The sequence below is a fragment of the Ceratotherium simum genome, chromosome 36 (assembly GCF_057802395.1).
Source record: "Ceratotherium simum simum isolate JZ-2026a chromosome 36, ASM5780239v1, whole genome shotgun sequence".
Taxonomy (NCBI): domain Eukaryota; kingdom Metazoa; phylum Chordata; class Mammalia; order Perissodactyla; family Rhinocerotidae; genus Ceratotherium; species Ceratotherium simum.
The window spans coordinates 25,690,303-25,703,724 of record NC_141935.1 but is presented as its reverse complement, the minus strand read 5'-3'; the positions used below and the strand labels follow the sequence as shown (position 1 = coordinate 25,703,724).

General features: G+C 37.1%; 1 protein-coding gene across 5 annotated transcripts in view; it reads right to left on the bottom strand.

Annotated features, from left to right (window-relative positions):
- Positions 1 to 13,422, bottom strand: part of SMYD3 (SET and MYND domain containing 3) — a 736,966-nt gene that overhangs the window by 538,452 nt on the left and 185,092 nt on the right. For 4 of the 5 annotated variants that reach the window (XM_087424455.1, XM_087424454.1, XM_087424456.1 and 1 more), the window contains exons 3-6: positions 8,694 to 8,801; positions 7,472 to 7,543; positions 7,030 to 7,087; positions 4,656 to 4,792 (exon numbers count right to left, since the gene is read on the bottom strand). In XM_087424455.1, coding sequence (XP_087280581.1) covers positions 4,656 to 4,792; positions 7,030 to 7,087; positions 7,472 to 7,543; positions 8,694 to 8,801 — 375 coding nt within the window. The remainder of the gene's footprint in view (positions 1 to 4,655; positions 4,793 to 7,029; positions 7,088 to 7,471; positions 7,544 to 8,693; positions 8,802 to 13,422) is intronic. The other variant, XM_004439574.3, reaches the window with a different exon arrangement.

The following is a 13,422-nucleotide window of genomic DNA, read 5'->3' as shown; positions in this document are numbered from 1 at the left end:
ACTTTATCTGTGAAGTAGATATTATTATTATTATTCCCATTTACAGATGAGGAAATTGAAGTTGAGGGAATTTCATTTACTTGTCTGAGAAAGTGACTTAACCATCATACTATTCAGCTTCTCATTTAAATTTGTCTTCTCTCTAACCGTAATTTTACCACCTTTTAAAGTTTATATTTATTATTATTCGTATATACATTTTCTACATTTGTAGCAAATGTTTAGAACTCCATCAGTAGGGCCGGCTCCGTGGCTTAGCGGTTAAGTGCGCGCGCTCTGATGCTGGCGGCCCGGGTTCGGATCCCGGGCGCGCCCCGAGGCACCACTTCTCCGTCCAACGCGAGACCGAGTCCCACGTACAGCAACTAGAAGGATGTGAACCTGTGACATACAACTATCTACTGGGGCTTTGGGGGAAAAAATGAATAAATAAAATCTTTAAAAAAAAAAAAAAAAAAAAAAAAAAAAAAAAAAGAACTCCATCAGTAGACTGAACCATAGCAGTTGTCATACCAACATAATCCATTTCAAACTTAACCAGAAATTTTGCTTGAAAATAGAAGTGGAAGGAAAAAAAGTGGGGGATGGAAAGCAGGAGGGGCTTGTAGAGATGGAGACATACGTATTCTCTTCTCTAAACAATCTGAAAAAGATCCAGCAGAGATGAATTCAGCTTCTATTTTTCGTGAACTTGTAAATAAAACGTGTCTCCTGCGTTCTCACTAACAAACATCTTCAGCACATCTCCCACACTTTGGGCACGGTCATTACTGTCTGTGGCAATCACCACTTTCCTCACATCTTATACTTTTATTGCCATTCAGCCACACCCCCAAGTAAGACACAATCTAAATTACAAAAAAAACTCCTGATATGCAAAGAAAGCTTCAAGCAAATTACTCCAGCCTTTCCATCCAACCAGATCACCACTCTGCAGCACCCCTTTGTAAAAATTCTGGAGATACCACAACCCTCACTAATCTTCTATTACCACCTAACACAAAACAAACATCCCCCCCCCAAAGCCCCAGTAGATAGTTGTATGTCATAGCTGCACATCCTTCTAGTTGCTGTATGTGGGACGCGGCCTCAGCATGGCCAGAGAAGCGGTGCGTCGGTGCGCGCCTGGGATCCGAACCCAGGCCGCCAGCAGCAGAGCTCGAGCACTTAACCGCTAAGCCACGGGGCCGGCCCCAAAACAAACATTTTAAGCAGCATGCTTTTATAGAGACTCTTATTGTAATCACTAAATATAACTGAAACATGTACTCCACAGGTAACAACTGCTTTTTCAAATCTTCTCCAGAGGAGGTCAATATATTTTTCTCAGCCCAGGGGGTTGGAGGAGTCAGCACCCCCTCACTCCCCACCAGCATTTCTAGACCACTGTCTGTAACTGTTTCCTAACACCATCCCCTCTTCTGAAATTCATGCCATTAATTTCTGCTTCCTATGTGAAGTCTTTCTTGATACCTTCCTCTAGAAAAATTTCTCCTTCCTACATCTCACACTACGTAATTTTTACAGTCAGGCAACAAATTCATTAGTGGACAGAATATATTTATACTACAAACTCCTACAGTCTAAACCTCATTTGCCAATTGCTATTCGTGTGTGTGTGTTTATGTGGGAGTGGGGACTGGGAGACTAATCCTGGTGCTAAGAAAGTGGAGAAAAAGAGGAACACTTGGAGATATGACTGAAAAAATGACTACGTAACGATGTCTTTGGAGTAATGGGAGAGAACACTTCCCAAATAAAGCTGAGTCTCAAGCAGCAGAAGCACAGTCGGTACTGAGAACCTAGAGTCCCACAGAAGATACACACTATCTTCCAACAGAAAACCCCAGAGTGCTCAAAATATAAACTGCCAACTTTTGAGGAATTAATCATGGTCTTCTATTAGAAAAGGCTATCAGCTCAGCAGGGAAAGAAACATGCTCTCAGGATTAAGAACCTTCTCATCCTCCACTGACCCCTTTCCTTTCCAGGCAAGCGCAAGTTTGATAAATATACACACATCTCCAAGTAAGACTTTCGACCTGCTGAAGTTTTTTGCCTTGGTAGATAATTTCCAGATTTAGAATTAGCCAAATATTTCTATAACCTTGGATCAGGAGTGGTCTGCACACAGTAGGTCTTAAAAAAACAAAGTCTGTTTAATTTAATACGTGAATTCACTAAGAACATCTCTCAGGAAGCCAAGAGGCTTGACAACAAAAGACTAATTGTACGGAATGTTTGGAAATCCGAATAAAGGAAAAGAACATCTGTGTGAAATCTAAGTATTAAAAATATTATATCTAAAACAAGTTTGAAAATTATTGAAACTAGGTGATGGAAACACGAGGGTTCATTATACTCGTCTCTATACTTTTGCATATGTTTGAAAAAGTCCATAACCAAAAATAAAAAAAATTAAGATACAAACAAATTAAGAAAAGCTCTCAGAATTTCTTATGCCTTAATTGACAATGAGATGAGCTAAAACATAAGCTTAACATGTCTAATACCTGCAGAGAACCTGAAGGAATATAAATGAGTGGGACCAAATGCAAAACTTAAACCAGGATCTTCTTTATTGAAGCCAGGTAAAGCCAGCCTTCTTCAAAGCGTAAAATCAGAAGTTAGTTCACTAGGTTGAGAAAGGCAGGTCAGCATAGAGCTACTACAGATTGTACATACAGAAGCAGTAACAGCTGACAACACACTCTGCAGTGCCCATTTCTTCTCTTTGATTAATTCTATGCCAGTAAGATAGGCAGAGGGACAATAGATAGGGAGAAAATTCTCTGCCCAGCATTCTCCACCCACTTCCAATGCATGTGTCATGATCCACATCATCACACACTTGTGATGTTATGAGCTCAGTGGCTCATCCTTGAGGTTTGCAGGACACCAGTTAGCTTAATTTAAGACTATTCTACTCTTTAAAAAAACAAAGAAGGAGGAGGAGGAAGAGAGTGATCTCTTTTAAGAACAAATTTAAAAGCAGAAAAGTAACTAAATATATAACTAAAACTTATAAAATATTAACAAAACTTTTACAAGGAAGTACAGGGGCCATAGGTTAATGTTGCTCTCTGATTATTAACCTATATTTTAAGGCAGAAATCACACACCTGAGTCCAATTCCCAAAAAAATCTCAAACATGTATATGTTCTATTTTTGTAGCAATAACAGAAACAAGTATGTGGGGAGAAGAATAGCATATTATTAAAAATTTATCTGCTTAATTATAAGGGCAGAATTTTCCCTCTACATGATATGGAGAGAATTTCATTTTAAGATACATGAGATTAAAATTATTTAAAAAGAAACAAGAGAAGTAAGATAACTCACATGTAACATTGAGCAACAGATAATACTTTAAAATATTTTTCATGAATTCTAATAACACCAGTAATTACCACTTGAACATTTTCCAACAACAGGAAACACTAGGAATGAAGTTACAGTCATCATAAGGTATTTTTATCTTTCAGTAGGTGTCACTTTGTATAGTGTTCAATATCAAAAGAGCCGGGGTACATTGTACACATAGTACTTTAACCTATATGTTAAAAATTTCAGAAGCATATGAAATAAACATATGAGAAACTTCTGAGATGCATTATAAGTAACCATTATATTTTTAAATCAATTTTAAATTATAGACAAACCAGAATTTAACACTAAGATGATATCAGAAAATCATAAAAACATACCCTAAAGAATAAAAATACATTTGGGAAAAACAAGAATAAATCTGTAGGTATCACACTAATCACATTTAAATTCTTAGAAAACAGGCAGATTATAAAACATACCTTAAAAAATTCACGGGATAAATAATTTGTCATTAGATGTGCATTTACAAATTGTAAAATAAGTGGCAAAATACTCTCAAATGTAAAATTTTACCTGTTATTAAAATGTGATCAATATTTAAACAAACCTAAACCCAATATGAGAAAGCAAGGACAGCAAACACACAGCAGAACGGAGGGCATATCTGATCCTCTGTCCCCGCCCCAGGGTAGATATCAAGAATCCATCAGTGCATTCCTTCTCCATGGGCCCAAACAAACCCTCAGAATCATTTCCAAAAAGAGCACTTCAGGTAGCCACTACCAAGAGACCATGATGAAATATTAAATTAAACCTATTTTCTGTCCACCATCTAGGATTTTAGTGACCTGAAACATTTAAACAGATTTTTAGGCAATTATTTTTAAATCAGAAATGGTTATATTTTCATATTATTTAGAATTCACTTAATCAAGAAATGGATTCCAATAAATTTTCCACTTCAAAGACAGCCTCTGTTGCTGAAACCACCACCACAAAACTAAGTGAATACAATGACAAACTTAAATCCATTAGTAAGAAATGATGAAATATGTTACTTTCTTTGGAGAAAAGAAAGCATACTCTCTTTTCAGAATATGCTTGGATTGCTCACAATGAACATTGGGCCATTAATAACAAGACTGACAAAACAGAAAAAGTAATACTCTCTTCAATATTAGCAGTACATTCTCCCATTCTCTACTCATTAAGGTAGGAGAGTGACATAAGGCATGAAGGTTCCTGGATTTTCACGGATCAACAACAAAATAAGTAGTAAAGGCTGATTTATGGCATTAGCAAAGATACCAAAGTTAACACTTACTTTTGCGAAGGCCTCAAAAACGTCAAAGGAAGGTGGCAGCTGAGAGGCATCCTGTATTTCTTCTCTCATGAAATGTTGAAATGTCATTGCAAGTTGCCTGAGGCCCTCTTTCTTATCTTCAGTCAGTTTGTTGATATCTTTTTAACAGAGAAAATAAATAGCACAATCACACAGTGAATTTTTAATGGACAATTTTCAGGTGTTCAATGGTAGCTGCTAAAGTAGATATTTCCTGCTCTAGATTCCATTCTGACAGAGAGCAAATACGTATCTTTTTATTTCTAGACAACTACAAATCAAGACACACACTATCAAATTCTGACAAACTTCATCTACAATATAAGATCAGACACCTATCAAAACAAAATAAATATATAGATGAAAAAAGCATTAAAACCAAAATCAGTAAAGATGTGTTACCAGATTTTCTATATCATCCTGTACACATGTTCAAACCATCATAAATTCTTATTAAGTCAGTGAATTTTTTTATTTTTATTTTTTTTGTGTATGGGGAAGATCAGCCCTGAGCTAACATCCATGCCAATCCTCCTCTTTTTGCTGAGGAAGACCGGCTCTGAGCTAACATCTATTGCCAATCCTCCTCCTTTTTTCCCCAAAGCCCCAGTAGACAGTTGTATGTCATAGTTGCACATCCTTCTAGTTGCTGTATGTGGGACTCGGCCTCAGCATGGCCGGAGAAGTGGTGCGTCGTTGTGCGCCCGGGATCTGAACCCGGGCCGCCAGCAGCAGAACACGCGCACTTAACCACTAAGCCACAGGGCCGGCCCCTAAGTCAGTGAATTTAAGCAGACTTGTCCATGAAACAATCTACAAGAAGGTCACAACTAACTGATAAACAGTATGCTCTCAAAGGGAAAAAAAACAGAACGGGAGAACTAAAAAGTTCAGCCAAAGTTCAAATAGGTGGAATTTGTCACAAGAAAGTACAGTTGTATGTTGCTTAACGACGGAGACACATTCTGAGAACACGTCATTAGGTGATTTCGTGGTTGCATAAACATCATAGAGTGTACTCACACAAACCTAGATGGTATAGCCTACTACACATCTACGCTATATATCCTACAGGACCACCATCTTATGTACTGTCTGTCGTTGACTGAAACGTCGTTATGCAGCACATGCATGACTGTACATCAAAAAGAAACTACAGACAACCAAAAAAAATCTCAATATCAAGTCATTTCCAGATTGAATAAACAAGAATGGTGCTGCTTCAACCCAAACAGAAAGATAAAATTCCAAAGCCAACATCACTCCTTTAAAAACTTACTTTAATTTATACCACGAAAGGGTGTTAAGGCTAAGAGTACACAATTCAATTAGTATTTGAGAGCATTTCACTTAAGGCAGCATGTATGACAGAGCTACTAAGCAGGGCTAATGTTAACAGTAAAACTCACTGCAAAAGATATTAATTGTCTAGCAGTAATATAACAAGAAAAAAATGACTAATTAGTTCTCTATTAACACTTGAAAAGATACATCAAGTTGAACTATAGCGTAACTCTGTTGCTCATGACAGGTCTACATATTTTATGTAAATTACTTGTTCAACAGAACAATTAACCAATGATTTCTTAAATAATAATTTATTAACATTAGCACTTAGGATCCCATAACCATAAATCTATACCAGATCATCATCTTATTTGTCTCCATCCAGAAATATTAAACTGTGGAACAAATTTACTCCATGAGCTCTGATGACTTTTGGGTTGAAGTCATTTACAACCTCAATGAAGAGGATCGGTGCCAATATGAAAGAAAAAGAAACCCTACATTTACTTAACACTCAGATTTGGAAGCCCTTCAGTGTTCCCAAGTAGCTTGGCCACTGCCATGGTAGTTCGGGAGAAGAACACCGCTCAGTGCTGTCAGAGAGTGTAAGTCATCTGTACCTTCTACATTCCTTATTACCTAAAGGGCCAGTGAACCTAAATGTTCCCTGGAACACCGCCCCCCGAGCGAGCCCTGAGCCCCACCCCGTTCACATCACTGTTCCTTGACATCAAAAAGAAACCAAGAGCAGGAAGAAGGGAGGAAGGGAGGGAGAGAGAAACAGAAGAAAAATTATTTTGTCAACTGAACTAAGGGTTACACTCCCTTCTCTGGCTACCCTGGACACCTTTATGGCACTTTGTACAAACTCTCACATGGCCAAAACTACGCTGGAATAAATTAAATAAGCTAATGTGCCAGTCGTATATAAAAACGTGAAAAGTTTTGTTAGATTTGCCTCACATAACAAAGAGACAGAAAAGCGAAGTTAAAAATAAAGCAATTCCCCAGCTCAGCAAATAAATGATAGGAATTTTCCTTTTTAAGATGCTGATAGACAATCACTTACTTGACTCCAGATTATAAAATGAGTAAAGCTTCTCCGATTCAGAGGGTGTTTCTTCCATCTATGAAGCAAAGGGAGAAAACACCAAAAACAATTTCAATTGCCGCAATATATAAATGAATGTGTCTGAGTGTCTTTAGATATTTAAACGAAAGTATTAAAAAGATAATTTTCTATATATTCCCTCTCTTCATCATTTCTTAGGGTTGAATTATTTAATCGGTAGCAATTTTAAAATAAAATCTAAGTTGTGTCTTAACACAACATTTTAATTTCCAAATGTAAAAATCTTTTACAAAAAGTTTTCAAATTTTTCACCCCATCTCTACCACGGACTTATAATCACTGTAAGGATTTTACTACTAATTATTACAGAAAAGCAGAAATGGATGAATAAAAATGAGAATTTATTACAAACTGTGCAACCTTGGGAAAATTACTTAACCTTGAGTGGAGGAGTCCATTTCCTTATCTGAAACTTAGGAGTAATCACAGCACCTGACTCACTGGGTGGTTGCTGCAGGGATGAAATGAGGTATATTATGTAAAGCAATTAGCACAGGGCCTGGAAATAGTAAGTGCTCAACAGAAGGTAGCTATTATTACAATTGCTTTGCATTAGATTCTGATCCAGTAGGTCAGGGATGGAGACTGAGAACTAATACCTCAGGTGATTCTGAAGCAACTCATTTCTGCTCTAACAGTGGGTCTCTATCTTTTCAATATTAAAAAAGTAAAAAAAAATTCATACTCAAATATAATGGCAATTATACTTTTAATATCCAGTGATTAAAGAAATGCATAATGACAAAGTTGATTTGAATTTATTAATGCTTTGAAATAAATTTTTATTTTTTGGTTCAACACAATATATACACCTGAAAATAGTAGTAAGTATATGTGACAGATGTTGTATATTCAGTCCAAAGACAATGCCCATTTGGTATTCCAAATCCACTTTTTTTTAGTGAGATATAACTGACTTATAACAATGTATTAGTTTTAGGTATATAAGCATACTTTTACATTCTTAAAGCCCTTTATTATAAAAATTTATAGCCCCAAAAAGTCAATAAACAACAGGACAGAAAGGAGATGGAGTCTGCAATAATTTGAGAAAGACATTCATGCTAAAGCCTGGCAAAAAAAAATCTAGAAAGTGTCACCAGAGGGGGATTTCACAGAATCCACTGGCTGCTTTGGCAGAGTAGGGAAAGGAATTGAAGAAATAATTTCAACGAATCTTGGCTATTAAAAAAAAAGATAAGCACTCTTCCATTTAATATTAGTTATCATCCAATTAAAATCTCACTTGAAGAGGCAACTAAAAAAATTATGTACTTGCCCTGTGCATTAGTTCACAGTAGAAAAGTAATAAAGGCAAAGGAATAAACATTACTGCATCTCCTGCCCCAAATACAGGATCTTATGTCTCTATTCCTAGGAGATCACAGGGACTTCAAAGAGGGGCCATGCACTTCATCACTGCCACTGATGCTATGATTAATAGGAAAAGAGCAAGTTTTTGTCTTAAGATACTCCCTGGAATAATCCACCTCCTACTTTAATATGGGTTTAAATTCAGCCTTAAATAGGAATAATACACACAACTGCAAGTGCTTTTCTTAAATTAAAACCCAAGCACGGTGCACAGGTTTTATACTCACAAGTTTGAAAACAACTCTGCCCAGAAGGCGCACAGAGTCCGGAGGATATCTGGGTTTGCAGCTTTTAAGGCATTTGCATTCCCGCTTGTGGTCCTGCCAAGCTTTTTTCTGTTAAGACAAGAGTGGGAAGGGCATACGAGACATAAAAATTTCACTCTCATTTAAAGTCATTTTGAACGTTGAGAGTCCTCACCATTAATTTAATTTCAACAGCCTAAATATAACTGCAAAATAGAAAAGGAAAGCAGTACTCTAATACTGTTAATGACCCAGGAGTCAGTCTCTGCCGAGTGTGCAACTACCAGCATGGACATTATGCGATTCAGTTCCACCTCCGTCCTTGAATTCGCCCTCTGGTTATTACCTGGCTGGTGGAGTCCAATGCAAGAATCATTAGGGCTTACTTAATAATTTATAAGATAGTCTTTTAGCTGACTAGATAGAATTCAGTGATAGATAGTGATTTTGAATATGAAAGTGAAATTTCTAAACTAGAAAGTAAAACACATGGCAGACAGCTTTCTGAATTTCTGTGCTGCTATTGCAAGCATAGAAATATCAGGAGGGCTAACATACCAAAATACATAAAACCTTTTTGTTTTGGAAGACAACATAGAAAGGGGTTATTAGCTAAAATGACCAAATATCCAGTTTGCCTAGGACTATCTTGGTTTATATCTGTTGTCCTGGCTTAATTATTAATAGTGCCCCTATTCACTCCAAAAACTGTCTGGTTTAGATATAAATTATACAGTCATTTAACCCATGATCCTAGCCATGTGCTGAGGTGGCTGAAGAGACCAGTGAGCCAGTCACCAATCTTGCAACAATAGAGATCAGAGGACTAAAGGGAAGGACGTTCTCTCCCTGAGTCTTGGGTGTCAGAAATGCCATGGCTCCCTTTACATGGGATTACTTCTATATGGAAACAAAATCCAGAGTATCCAATATTTAGCCCCGGTGAGTGGCTAATATGTTCTATTCCAATTGAGAGCTGGAAGTTCCCTCAATGAAAAACCTGATGCTCCCAGACATCTAATTTCAGAAATTGTAAATCGGCTTCCCAACTTCTGGGCCTATAAAAATACCCCTGGGGGGACCAGCCCGGCGGCATAGTGGTTGAGTTCTCACGCTCCACGTCGGTGGCCCGGGGTTTGCAGGTCTGGATCCCAGGCGCAGACCTACACCACTCATCAAGCCATGCTGTGGCGGCGTCCCACATACAAAATAGAGGAAGACTGTGGCACAGATGTTAGCTCAGGGACAATCTTCCTCAAGCAAAAAGAAGAAGACTGGCAACAGATGTTAGCTCAAGGCCAATCTTCCTCACCAAAAAATGATGATGATGATGATAATAATAATAATAATATGTTAAAAAAAAAAAAACATAGGAGGAACTCTCCCTTTTCTACTAAGCACAACCAAAAATTTCAAAAGAGCTGCAGCTACTTTGAAACTGAGACTCAGATTCAAGTTCAAGCCAGCATTTTGATCAGAAAGACCGCCTGTGTCCAGTTGTTGGGTGACAGCTCGGTCTGTCTGCAGCTATTGCCTAGTAACCCAAATCTGGGAGACACTGTTTACAAGGGGTACACCACTACTTTCATGAACTCTACTCACAGCTGCCTCACTTCATTCCTTCGCATCCACTATGGCTACGCTCTTAACACGATGTTTGTAATTTTTTTTTCTTTAATATATATACTTTACTCACTTCTAAACAAGACTGAACTGCTTCAAAGTAAAGATATGCATGAAATAAAGTTGTAAAATTAGAAACAGAAAATGTTATAATTATAGGGAAAAAAGTCCTCTAGCATTTACTTAGCATTCTACAGTGTGTCTGACATATGGCTTAAGCAATTAACAAAGGACATTTCATTTGATTTTTACAGTAATCTGAATGGTAGATATCATCCCTATATTAAAGATGAAGAAAGTAAGGCTCAAGAGCTGGGATCTAACTACCAAGCTACATAAATACAAAAGGGGAGAGTAAAAATTCTTAGTATGCTAAACATGAGAGCTAAATAATTATCGTGTTTGTGCATTACATTTATTTGAGTTGCCTTACAGGTGAGGCAAAAAAGAAAGCATAATGACTTATATAATTCTCATATGACAGAAAAGAAAAACATCGCTTTACCAAGTATTAAATCACAGGAGGAATTTATTCCAAGAATACTAATCAACATATTGGACAATGTCTTCAACAACAGTGTACAACTATAATGGCTTTTCATAGAGTTACTTGTAATGTCACTATTCACCAAAAGGCATAACACTAAAATATAACACAGTGAAAGAAAATGTTTCTATCGTTCTGGGGGCTGGTTGAACTTGCAATTAGCAAGGACCGTGTGTAAGACGCCTAAAAAAAATATATAGTTCCATCGTCAAATAAGTTTGAAAAACACTACCTAATGTAGATCTTGCTTAGAGATTTCAAATATTTTAGGTTATGAAAAGTCCTAACAAGCTCTGCGTTAAAGAACCTTTTATAAATTATTTAACAGAATTTCTCATGATTGTTATTGCCATCTTTGGGAAGTGAGGTTGCTATATACTGACTCAGATGTATCTACATACTTTCCTTCCTTCATCTGGTCTTTGAATGACAGTGGGTTACGCAGACAAATTTATAATCATTCGCACTGACTGGAAACTAGAGTGTTGATATTTTTGATTACTGATTGAAAGCAGAATCATAACTTTGGTGGAAGAGTTTTCATTTGGTGTTAAAAGTCAAGAAGCCTGATAGATATGCTCAACGGACAGGCTGTGTGGGCAGGAATGAACCACACAGCGCCAACGAGTCTCTGAGAAAGCACCTTGGCTCTGCTCAGCGCCTGAGTCTGTTGTCCAGCTGAAAAAGGACTGCACCTAGTAAAATAAGGGAGAGAGAATTTGGACCAAAAGATCTTAAGAGCAGCTTTTAATCAATGCTTGTCTCAACTACAAGAGATCATCCATACTCCTTTGTTAAAACCAGTCTGAAGAGCTCAGCCTCCTGGCAGGTTATGAGAGTGAGGCTACAGCAAAACAACTGATTTTTTAGATGACATTATTTAGAATTAAACATGCAAATTTTGGAGACTTCTTCTCAAAAATGACCTCATGTCTTTAACATAACTAATATTGAGCTCTTATTTCTCAACAGTAATTAAAAGCTAGACAATATGTTTTTTATGGCCACTCCTAGATCTTTGCACGAACACATTGGACAACATATTTATCTTCCCATTTGCTTCAGCAAAAAGATGTTCATTCTTTTCATCTAAAAGCCAAATCAGATCATTTAGGTATAAATATAGAAAGCAATTATGCCACTCGAAACTAATCTATAATATGTCAACTTTACAGCCTACTCTATTTCTTACCATGATACTAAAAATCATGTTTTAGGGGCCAGCCCGGTGGTGCAGTGGTTAAGTTCGTGTGCTCTGCTTCAGCAGCCCAGGGTTCGCAGGTTCGGATCCCGTGCGCGGACCTATGCACCGCTTATCAAGCCATGCTGTGGCAGATGTCCCACACATAAAAAATAGAGGCAGATGGGCAAAGTTTTTAGCTCAGGGCCAATCTTCCCCAGCAAAAAGAGGAGGATTGGCAGCAGATGTTAGCTCAGGGCTAATCTTCCTCACCAAAAAAAATAATAATAATAAAGCAAAAAAAAAAAAAACCCACAAAAAACCATGTTTTAAAAGATTGTTAGGATTTATTGTTTAGCTTCACCCATAACATCTTACCATAAGGCTTACTAATAGAAGCACACCACAGAAAAGGCTTACAAAGAAATCTTTTAAGCAACTGTATTGGACTTGGAAGCAAAACCTCACAATCATACGAAAACATTAGACATTATCTTCACTCTACAAACATTAACCTTGCTCTAGACCTCAATGGCACATTACATATCTGCCAGTTTCTCAGAGACAATCTTCTTGATTTACTTTTTCCTATTTTCTTCCATTACTGTAAATACAGGATGTAATTAAGCTTTTATTCACAATCCTGGTTATAATGTTTTCTGTTCTCACAGTTGAGAATTAACAATGACGTACAATAAGCACAAATTAGTCTAGGAGACAGAGGAAATTAAAATATTGCATTAAGAAACAAAGACGATGGGAGACAAGAGTTTTAGATGGGAAAAAAAGGAAATGAAGACATCTATGACTCAATTCCATGTATCAGTACACGCATGACTCAAAAAACGACTTCAGAATCTATATATTTCCATATGTTTTTCAGTATTTATAATGATTCAGAACATAAACTAATTAACGAAACCAGGGGTTCTCACAGGAGTAATCCCAATGCTGAGGGTTGTTTGGGAAATTTATGGGAGTATTTCTGTTTGTCACAATGCTTGGAGAGTACCATGGGCACTTAGTGGCCAGGAACCAGAGATGCCGGACACCCTGTGTAGGACAGTTCCGTATGATGAAGAATTTTTCCAAATCTAATGACTTTTAAATGTCCCACCAGGCATTCCATGAAGGTGACAGATTTGTTTACAATTATCTGAGCCTACAACTAAACCTCCTTTTAGATATAAAAACAAAGAGCTTGCTTTTACATAGTCTTAATGGCACTGAATTTTCTAGGTAAACCAAAGGAAGACTGTATTTTAAGACCTTTAGCTAAAGTTATTCAAAATATTTCATAAAATCATATCACTGAAGACAACACCACTTGTAATAGAGTCACATGCCGCATAACAACATTT